We start from the raw sequence: 11,383 nt of genomic DNA on the forward strand, positions 1-11,383 counted from the left end.
ACAGTCAGGATCCGTCCCCCCACCCGAAGGCGGAGGGAGGCCACCCTCTTGTCTACCGGGGTAAACTCCAACATACAGGCACCAAGCCGGGGGGCAATAAGTATTGCCACCCCTGCCCGGCGCCTCTCACCAGTGGCAACTTCAGAGTGGACGAGAGTCCAACCCCTCTCGAGGAGACTGGTTCCAAACCCCTTGCTGTGCGTCGAGGTGAGGCCGACTATATCTAGCCGGAACTTCTCAACCTCACGCACCAGCTCAGGCTCCTTCCCCACCAGAGAGGTGACGTTCCACGTCCCTAGAGCTAGCTTCTGCAGCCGAGGATCGGACCGCCAAGGTCCCCGCCTTCGGCTGCTGCCCAGCTCACACTGCACCCGACCCCTTTGGCCCCTCTCACTGGTGGTGGGTCTGTGGGAGCGGGGTCCCATGTCCCTTTTTCGGGCTGTGCCCGGCCGGGCCCCATGGGCGAAGGCCCGGCCACCAAGCGCTCGCCTCCGAGCCCCACCCCCAGGCCTGGCTCCAGGGGGGGGGCCCAGTGGCCCACGTCCGGGCAGGGGACACGAAAAACCAAATATCTTCTTCATCATCGGGGTTTTTCTGAGCTACCTTTTGTCTGGCCCCTCCCCCCGGACCTGTTTGCCATGGGAGACCCTACCAGGGGCATAAAGCCCCCGACAACTGAGCTCCTGGGGTCATTGGGACACGCAAACCCCTCCACCACGGTAAGGTAGTAGCTCAGGGAGGGGACGACAAACCGTATTCACCGTTATTTAAGCATTAATTACACTAAACACAGAGTCTGCTGCTGGGTTTAATGTAATCATTTGTATATTTTATGTCTGATTTCATCACCAAAGGTAGAAGTTGAGTTTTCTTTGTAGGTAAATTATCATAAAAATAATAATATTGCTTGTTTGAATGTCAGTTAGATTAAACAACCAACAGTATAACTTAAATCATCGTCTTTTCCTCTGATCATCTTCACAGTTTCAGTGTGATTAATTAACTTTGATCTCTCTGTTGTTTTAAATAGAGCTACAATAAAAATCTGAGACTTTAATCTTATATTTTGGATGTGACGTCAGACTGTTTAGAGCTGATGTTGGTCTGATCACTGGTTGCTATGACACCCAGGATCTCAGACTGAATCTCCGTCTGTGTGAAATATCACCTCTTTAGACAGCAGGATGCAGTCTGACACCACTCGTTCAGTTCCCGTCTTTATATCCATGTAGAACAGGTCACTGAACTGCTGTATGAGAATTAAACAGCTGTCTTTGATAAGGAATGCAAAAATAACACCAACAATCCTGGAACACTAAACTTAAAGCAAACAACAAGTTAGAATGATGTTCTTTCTTTGAATAACAGCATTAAAGGACAGGTTCACAATCTTTCAAGTCACTTATAAAACAACAGTCAGCTGCCAAAATTAGTTAATTCCTCCTGTTCAAAATATCATAAAAGACACTTCACACCCCGGACACTCACTGTTTGAACTGCTGCCATCTGGGAAACGATACAGACTCATGAACACAAGGACAAACAGACTCCAACACAGCTTTTACCCAACAGCAATAACCATTCTCAACAAAAACAGGAGCTAGTGTGCAATAACAAACATGATTGTATGTTGATGAATGTTCTTGTATTGTCCGTGTGTTGATGTATGTGTGGAAGGGTGAATGTGTCTCCAACCCCAATTCCAATGAAGTTGAGACGTTGTGTAAAACATAAATAAAAACAGAATACAATGATTTTCAAATCCTTTTCAACCTATATTCAGTTGAATACATTACAAAGACAAGATATTTAATGTTCAAACTGATAAACTTTATTGTTTTTTTGCAAATATTCACTCACTTTGAATTTGATGCCTGCAACACGTTCCAAAAAAGCTGGGACAGGGGCATGTTTACCACTGTGTTACATCACCTTTCCTTTTAACAACACTCAATAAGCGTTTGGGAACTGAGGACACTAATTGTTGAAGCTTTGTAGGTGGAATTCTTTCCCATTCTTGCTTCATGTACAACTTCAGTTGCTCAACAGTTCGGGGTCTCCGTTGTCTTATTTTGCGCGTCATAATGCGCCACACATTTTCAATGGGAGACAGGCCTGGACTGCAGGCAGGCCAGTCTAGTACCCGCACTCTTTTACTACGAAGCCACGCTGTTGTAACACGTGCAGAATGTGGCTTGGCATTGTCTTGCTGAAATAAGCAGGGACGTCTCTGAAAAAGATGTTGCTTGGATGGCAGCATATGTTGCTCCAAAACCTGTATGTACCGTTCAGCATTAATGGCGCCTTCACAGATGTGCAAGTTACCCATGCCATTGGCACTAACACACCCCCATACCATCACAGATGCTGGCTTTTGAAACTTTGCGCTGATAACAATCCGGATGGTCCTTTTCCTCTTTGGCCCGGAGGACACGACGTCCATAATTTCCAAAAACAATTTGAAATGTGGACTCGTCAGACCACAGCACACTTTTCCACTTTGCATCAGTCCATCTCAGATGAGCTGGGGCCCAGAGAAGCCGGCGGCGTTTCTGGGTGTTGTTGATATATGGCTTCACTTTGCATGGTAGAGTTTTAACTTGCACTTGTAGATGTAGCGACGAACTGTGTTAACTGACAATGGTTTTCTGAAGTGTTCCTGAGCCCATGTGGTAATATCCTTTACACATTGATGTCGGTTTTTAATGCAGTGCCGCCTGAGGGATCGAAGGTCACAGGCATTTAGTGTTGGTTTTCGGCCTTGCCGCTTACATGCAGAGATTTCTCCAGATTTTCTGAATCTTTTGATAATATTATGGACCGTAGATGATGAAATCCCTAAATTCCTTGCAATTGCACATTGAGAAATGTTGTTGTTGTTAAACTGTTGGGCTATTTGCTCACACAGTTGTTCACAAAGTGGTGAACCTCGCCCCATCCTTGCTGGTGAATGACTGAGTCTTTCGGGGATGCTCCTTTTATACCCAATCATGACACTCACCTGTTTCCAATTAACCCGTTTACCTGTGGAATATTCCAAACAGGTGTTTTTTGAGCATTCCTCAACTTTCCCAGTCTTTTGTTGCCCCTGTCCCAGCTTTTTTGGAACATGTTGCAGGCATCAAATTCAAAATGAGTGAATATTTGAAAAAAAACAACACAGTTTATCAGTTCGAACATTAAATATCTTGTCTTCGTAGTGTATTCAACTGAATATAGGTTGAAAAGGATTTGCAAATCATTGTATTCTGTTGTTATTTATGTTTTACACAACGTCCCAACTTCATTGGAATTGGGGTTGTAGATATATATTTATTTTTATTTTATTTTATTTATTTTTATTTCATTTTATTTATTATTTTTTAGTTATTTTATTTTATATATGATGCACTGACTGGAAAGCACTTTTAATTTCATTGTACCTGGTGACAATGACAATAAAGATCTATTCTATTCTGTTCATACTGACCATTAGAGGATTCCTTCATAATGCACTGACATTGCAAGTGAGTGTGGCTAATATCCACAGTCGTCCTCCTGTGCAAAAATGTATTTAAATGTTTATCTGAAGCTAATATAAAGCTTCAGCTGTCTAAATTATTCAAATCAAGTAGATGTGTTTCAGTGGTACAGTCATTCCTTTTGTGACTATGTTTCCAACAAGCTCAACAGTTAAGCTGTCCAAGGAAACACAAAGAGGGAATTTGACACTCAAAAGACTGTAAAAGTGGCAGATATCCACTTTATATGGCTAACTCAGACTGCTGAAGACTCATATAAAATACACACCAACGTGTAAATGTACACTGTGGATGTTGGTCCCTCATCACTTTCATCGAAAGCACATTTGAAGAAGATATTTTATCAGCCAACATGAACTGGAGGAATGATTTCAGTGAGGACAAACTCTTTCAGTCTTCATATAAGCACCTGACTGCTGTTTTAAAACAGACATGAAAAATGAACGTATCCTTTAATGCTGAATCATCATCAGATCATCATTTGAACTAATGAGTTGATAAATGGGATTTCAGTGTCTGATCTTTTTGTGTGTATGTGTTGGTTTCCCCAGACTCAGGTTTAAATATCCCCAAATTAAAGTCAGAGACAAGCACTTTAACCTCATATTCATTCTTTTATTTCATATGTAGTTTGTTGCAGAGCAAAGTCAACACAGCAACAATGTGCATCCTTTCATATACACATGAATACTGTATGACTTGTTTATACACTATGCCAAACATTTGGGGGTAAATCACTTCTCATGTTTGAGTCTCACAGTGGAAAAAGCAGAAATCCGTTAAAGATAGTACGATTATTAGTATCATCGTATAAAGTATGGGCAGCAGGTAAAACCAGGTAGACCACATCCCCCTTTTCCAGCTGAAGAACCAGTGAATTAGAAACACTTTCGTAGCTAAATGCACTGTAATTAGCACTCCACAACACTCTCTTGTCATTGTGATAGAGAAAAACATCCCTCCATGCGTTACTCCGACTATCCAGTAGATTGAATGAGAAGTAGTAGGCTCCTCTGACTGGGGCTGTGAAGAGACCTGCAACAGAGGAGAAAATGAGTGAAGCTTTTTCCTGCTGTTGAACTACCTCTTCTCTGAGTTCAGTACGCTGTTGCTTCTCAATACTTTGGTCAGGCTGCTGTAAGTGGGTTTGTCTAATCTGAAGGAATAGTTGGTCAGTGCTTTGTTAACATCACATTACTCAGAGACTGTATAGTCTGTATCTAGGGTCGGGTCGCGGGGGCAGCAGCCTAAGCAGGGAAGCCCAGACTTCCCTCTCCCCAGCCACTTTGTCCATAAAAATTATGATCAGGATCGGTGACAAAGGGCAGCCCTGGCGGAGTCCAACCCTCACCGGAAACAAGTCCGACTTATTGCCAGCAATGCGGACCAAGCTCTGACACTGGTCATACAGGGAATGGACGGCCCTTATCAGGGGGTCGAGATACCCCGTATTCCCGCAGACCCCCCACAGGACTCCCCGAGGGACACGGTCGAATGCCTTCTCCAGGTCCACAACACACATGTGGACTGGTTGGGCAAACTCCTTTGCACCCTCAAGGATCCTGTAGAGGGTGTAGAGCTGGTCCACTGTTCGACGGCCTGGACAAAAACCATACTGCTCCTCTTGAATCTGAGGTTTGACTATCCGACGGAACCTCCTCTCCAGCACCCCTGAATAGACCTTACCAGGGAGGCTGAGGAGTGTGATCCCCCTATAGTTGGAACATACCCTCCGGTCCCCCTTCTTAAAAAGAGGGACCACCACTCCAGTCTGCCAATCCAGAGGCACTGACGCCGATGTCCACGCGATGCTGCAGAGTCATGTCAACCATGACAGTCCCACAACATCCAGGGCCTTGAGGAACTCTGGGCGGATCTCATCCACCCCTGGAGCCCTCCCACCGAGGAGCTCTTTAACCACCTCGGCGACCTCAGTCCCAGAGATAGGACAGCCAACACCCGAGTCCCCAGGCCCTGCTTCCTTACCGGAAGGCGTGTCGGTGGGATTGAGGAGGTCTTCGAAGTATTCCTTCCACCGATCCACAACATCCCGAGTCGAGGTCAGCAGCGCACCGTCCCCACCGTACAGTGTTTACGGCGCACTGCTTTCCCCTCCTGAGACGCCGGATGGTGGTCCAGAATCTCTTCGAAGCCGTCCGGAAGTCTTTTTCCATGGCCTCACTGAACTCCTCCCATGTCCGGGTTTTTGCCTCAGCGACCGCCCTAGCTGCACTACGCTTGGTCTGCCGGTACCTGCCTGCTGCCTCCGGAGTCCTACAGGCCAAAAAGGTCCTATAGGACTCCTTCTTCAGCTTGACGGCATCCCTCACCCCCGGTGTCCACCAGCGGGTTCGGGGATTGCCGCCCCGACCACCTTGCGGCCACAGCTCCGGTTGGCCGCCTTAACAATGGAGGCACGGAACATGGCCCACTCGGACTCAATGTCCCCCACCTCCCCCGGTACGTGGTCGAAGCTCTCCCAGAGGTGGGAGTTGAAACTCTCTCTGACAGGAGACTCTGCCAGACATTCCCAGCAGACCCTCACAATACGATTGGGTCCGCCAGGTCTGACCGGCAACCTCCCCCACCATCGGAGCCAACTCACCACCAGGAGGTGATCAGTTGACAGCTCCGCCCCTCTCTTTACCCGAGTGTCCAAGACATGCGGCCGCAAGTCCGACGACACGACTACAAAGTCAATCATCGAACTGCGGCCTAGGGTGTCCTGGTGCCAAGTGCATATATGGACCCCCTTATGCTTGAACATGGTGTTCGTTTGCATCCCATAATGTTTATAGAAAGTGATATAACACAGAGATATAAGTGATCACCTTAAAACAGACCAAAATTCTGTCTTTTGTAAACTATCTGTAAATGTCTGTGAAAAAGATTTGAAAATGTTTCAGAAAACCTCATAAACGAGAAACTCACTTCATCACTAGAGCCTGATCAGTCACCACATGAAATGTAATTACATAACACAAAATCACACATGACTCAATGCTGGCAAAGAACAAACGGCCTGGCTCAAACCCTCTGAGAGGACACAGAGAAACTCCATTAAAAGTGTTATGATGTACTGTAAAAGGTAAAACTGGTGAAATGTCAAAAGAGCCAATTCAAAGAGAAATGTCTCCTCCTCACACAACCAAGTGTGCAGCTGGAGCCATAGTGGAGAAAAAAGCAATTACAGAAGATGCAGTAAAAGCTGTAACAATTAAAACATATCTAACAAACCAATTATACTGAGTTCATTACATTATAATAGTTCATTTGTGTGTGTAGCAGAAAGAGGTGAGTACCTGTAGTTGGACTGTAGACCTGACCAAAGTTGGTGAAGACTTTACTGAACTTGAGTGTGATGTCAGTATTGAAGGGTCCAATTTGTCCGTAATCACTGAGACCAAGTGAGAACGCCACCTTTGGTTGGTCTGTGTGGATGTGAGAAGATTCACATAGAGGAAAACAATAGCTCCACTTATAAACAGTTGATGAACACATTATATTGTGTCTCTTTTGGTGAATAGTATTCATAGAAACTGATGTTACTATAAGCAGTTTACCTGCATTCTTGAGTCTCTTGAGCTCCTCCGCCTCGTTTTCACTGGCGGTCATTCTGGCCTCCAACACTGTCAACACATTTAACATTCATATTATAGTGAATTATGTTCATGGTCAGCATCATTGCTAGAATACAGTAAAAAATATAAGTTTTTACATTTAATTGATTGTTGTAGTTTACCTGTGTTCTCTCTCTGGAGCTCCTTGACCAAATTTTCACTGGCGGTCATTCTGGCCTCCAACACTGTCAACACATTTAACATTCATATTATAGTAAAGTATGTTCATGGTCAACAGGTTTCAAGTTGTTAACATGATCACTATGGAGGCTGACCTGTGGTCTTATCTTCACTCGCTGTTACTCTGGATTGAAGATCTGCAATAGAAGACACAATTAATAATCAGATTAATAATTGTTCAGCAGGCAGCAGTTTTTACATTTTATTGATTATTGTAGTTTACCTGTGTTCTCCTTCTTGAGCTCCTCCATCACATTTTCACTGGTGGTCATTCTGGCCTCCAACACTGTCAACACATTTAACATTAATATTATAGTGAAGTATGTTCATGGTCAGCATCATTGCTAGAATACAGTAAAAAATATAAGTTTTTACATTTAATTGATTGTTGTAGTTTACCTGTGTTCTCACTCTGGAGCTCCTTGACCACATTTTCACTGGCGTTGATTTTGGACTCCAACTCTGTCGACACATTTAAAACTCATGACTAAAAGCTTTATTTTGAATCTTAGATATACATCTCAGTAAACATCTTAAAGGAATGGTTATATTTATTTCTTGAGTTTAACAGAAAATAAAATCACAAAAATATGAATATCTACCTGCATTCTTGCTTTCACTGGCTGTCAGTCTGGTCTGTATGGCTGGAATAAAAGCAGTAAATTACTCCTAAAAGTAATGTTTATGTGAACATTACATGAATGTGTTGATCACTGTGTGAATGAACCTGTATTCTCCTGCTCCAGCTTCTCCATCTTATCATCAACCACACCTTGATATCAAATAAACGTATCCTAATTGCTAGAATAGAGTAAAAAAAGAAACATTTTTACATTTTATTGATTGTTGTAGCTTACCTGTGTTCTCACTCTGGAGCTCTTTGACCACATTTTCACTGTCGGTCATTTTGGACTCCAACACTGTCGACACATTTAAAGTTTTATTTAAGTTTAATTTAATTCTTGAGTTAAAAAGGAAAAAAAAGTATTATATATTATTTTATGAAATATAAATATCTACCTGCATTCTTGTATTCACTGGCTGTCAGTCTGGTCTGTATGGCTGGAATAAAAGCAGTAAATTACTCCTAAAAGTAATGTCTATGTGAACATTGCATGAATGTGTTGATCACTGTGTGAATGAACCTGTATTCTCCTGCTCCAGCTTCCTCAGCTCCACTCTGTGTTCGATGACCATGTCTCTCAGCTCCTTCAGCTCAGCCCAGATGTCAGGGCTGATGTTGGTCTGATCACTGGTTGATTTGACACCCAGGATCTCAGACTGAATCTCCGTCTGAGTGACATCATTCCCTGTCAGCCCTCCACTCTCACCCTGAGCCCCCGTCCAGTACAGACAGAGCAGCAACGCCAGAAAAGCTGCAGCACGCCTCATTGTGAAATATCACCTCTTTAGACAGCAAGATGCAGTCTGACACCACTCGGTCAGTTCCCGTCTTTATATCCACGTCAAACAGGTCACTGAATTGCTGTATGAGAATTAAACAGCTGTCTTTGATAAGGAATGCAAAAATAGCACCAAAGATCCTTGAACACTAAACTTAAAGCAAACAACAAGTTAGAATGATGTTCTTTCAAAACCATTGGTAGTGAATGTTTGTCGTGTAAAGAGATGATAAGAGCAAAGTCAGTCTTTTATTTTTCATAAGTATGTATGTGTTTGTTTCCCAGACTCAGGTTGTAAAGAGTCTGGGTCATGGTCAATCTGATGTCTATTTTTATGTGTTTTAAAGCATTTATTGCAAATCCAACACAACAAAAAACTGTAGTCATAAACTATAAAACCTTAATATCCTTAGCATGTATATATACTTCAATTCATGCCAAGGCTACAAGGAGCTAATATTGGCCAATACGTCAGTTAGGCCGATTTTTTCAAACTCAAATTCAAATTCAAACTCCATCATATGAAACAGGAAACCTGACTGCACAAACATGATTTGTTACATTCATTTGATTTCTGGGAAGTGTGGACAGTTAAGTACCACAATGGAGAAAAAAAAGGGAAAAATCTGCATTTTAACTTTTACTTAAAGTTGAAGTATGTAACTCTGACACCAAGTGTTTAGAAATGGTACTGCGGCCCACGTTCAAAACACTGGAGAGAGCTGTTACTCCTCACCCCCTCCCTTCCAGAGTCTACTTCACGCGGGTTGCCAGTTGTTGGACGTGATCCTGCATATCCTCCTCCGTATCAGCGCGTGCAGCTGAGTGCTGTATGACGCTGTAACCGTCTCCATGTTTCAAGGGCGTCTCCTAAACATACCCTGGTTTTGTTTCTCAAATTGTCACGACGTATTTGAGTCATAATGAGGTTTTTTTGGTTTTGTAACATCAGACTGCAGCTCAGTGGCACCTGGCAACCTGGCTGCTGAAACACTACTGACTTGTGATTGGTTGCTAGGTGGTGGGTGGAGCATCAGTACTGACTTGGTGATTGGTAGCTAGGTGGTGGGTGCAGCATCAGTACTGACTTGGTGATTGGTAGCTAGATGGTGGGTGGAGCATCAGTACTGACTTGGTGATTGGTAGCTAGGTGGTGGGCGGAGCATCAGTACTGACTTGGTGATTGGTAGCTTGGTGGTGGGCGGAGCATCAGTACTGACTTGGTGATTGGTAGCTAGGTGGTGGGTGCAGCATCAGTACTGACTTGGTGATTGGTAGCTAGGTGGTGGGTGGAGCTTTTCAAATGTGAATATTCTGGTTGGACTACGACTGTCAGTGATATCAGTGTTTGAAATTAACATGATTCCTTAATGTCTGGTGACATTTAGGGCAATTTTATGATTAATTGGAATATATTTGTTACATACAGCTACTTTAAATGAAAGTAAAAACTTCAAGTCAGAAGTACTCCATATGCAGAATGGCTTCTAGTCAATACACAAAATTAGAAGTAATGAAATAAAAGTCAATATAAGTTGTATGATTTGACATTATCCACTCTGTTGTATAAAAAAATCATCTATCTCAGCTTTAAGAACAGTTAAAGGATTAAATGTCTACGGACAATTACGTAAAACTCTTCAGATATTATCAAAATGCAGTGTTACCCGATCAAATTAAGGTTGTTTTTCACTGTGTAGATATTATGGATGCCATATTTTATAAGCTTATCTCATATTGAATCAAGTCAGGAAAAGCAGCTGAACTGAGTTTGGAGTTGGTGGCTTACCTGCCTCAAAAAAGTGTCCAACCTACTTTGTAGCTTAAGAACATACCTACTCAGCTTAAGAACATATCCAGAGTAAAGGGTTTTATGTCTCAAACGGACCAAGAGAAGTTGATTCATGCTTTCATCTAAAGTAGACTCGACTACTGTAACAGTCTTCTGACTGGACTCCCACAAAAAAGCATTAAACAGCTGCAGCTCACTCAAAACGCTGCAGCTCGAGTTTGAACCAGAACAAAGAGATCAGAGCACATTACTCCAGTTCTCAAGTCTTTACACTGGCTCCCAGTCAGTTCTAAAGTCTTTACACTGGCTCCCAGTCAGTTATAAAGTCTTTACACGGGCTCCCAGTCAGTTCTAAAGTCTTTACACTGGCTCCCAGTCAGCTATAGAATAGATTTTAAATATATGAAATCATGTAAACGATGCACGAATAAGCATCAGAAACAACCTGGATGTCCTAATTAGCATACCAAATATGTTAAAACTTTACTTGGTAAAGTAAACTGCTACTGGTCTACAAATCACTGAATGGTTTAGGTCCAGAATACATGAATGACATGTTAGTAGAATATAAACCAGTAGAGCTCTGAGATCTACTGACTCAGGTCAGATAGGGGGCGGGGCTTCAGTGTTTGGGAGCAGAGAAAGAAGGCAGATTTTTACACAACTTTGAAGGCTAATTTCATATATTTGGCGATTTTTTTAATCATTCAAATTTGGCAGGGTGGTTAACAACACACTTATCTGTGGTATGTCAAAATCAGAACACATATTTATTCTTACTTTACACGGACTTTAACAATTGTATATTTTGTATATTGTATATTTTTGGATAATTAGTGTATTGGGGACTCTGTGTTAGAGGTTGTT

General features: G+C 42.7%; 1 protein-coding gene across 1 annotated transcript; it reads right to left on the reverse strand.

Moving 5' to 3' along the window:
- Window positions 1-4,275: 4,275 nt before the first annotated feature.
- On the reverse strand, window positions 4,276-8,750 carry LOC128369801 (heavy metal-binding protein HIP-like). Its single transcript, XM_053330878.1, has 9 exons — window positions 8,467-8,750; window positions 8,342-8,383; window positions 8,179-8,241; window positions 7,721-7,783; window positions 7,545-7,607; window positions 7,417-7,458; window positions 7,264-7,326; window positions 6,824-6,952; window positions 4,276-4,556 (listed from the first exon to the last, which is right to left on the reverse strand). Exons 1-9 carry the CDS (start codon window positions 8,711-8,713, stop codon window positions 4,276-4,278), a joined length of 993 nt encoding a protein of 330 aa, XP_053186853.1. The 5' UTR covers window positions 8,714-8,750.
- Window positions 8,751-11,383: the final 2,633 nt, after the last annotated feature.

This window comes from Scomber japonicus, chromosome 12 (assembly GCF_027409825.1).
Source record: "Scomber japonicus isolate fScoJap1 chromosome 12, fScoJap1.pri, whole genome shotgun sequence".
Lineage (NCBI taxonomy): Eukaryota > Metazoa > Chordata > Actinopteri > Scombriformes > Scombridae > Scomber > Scomber japonicus.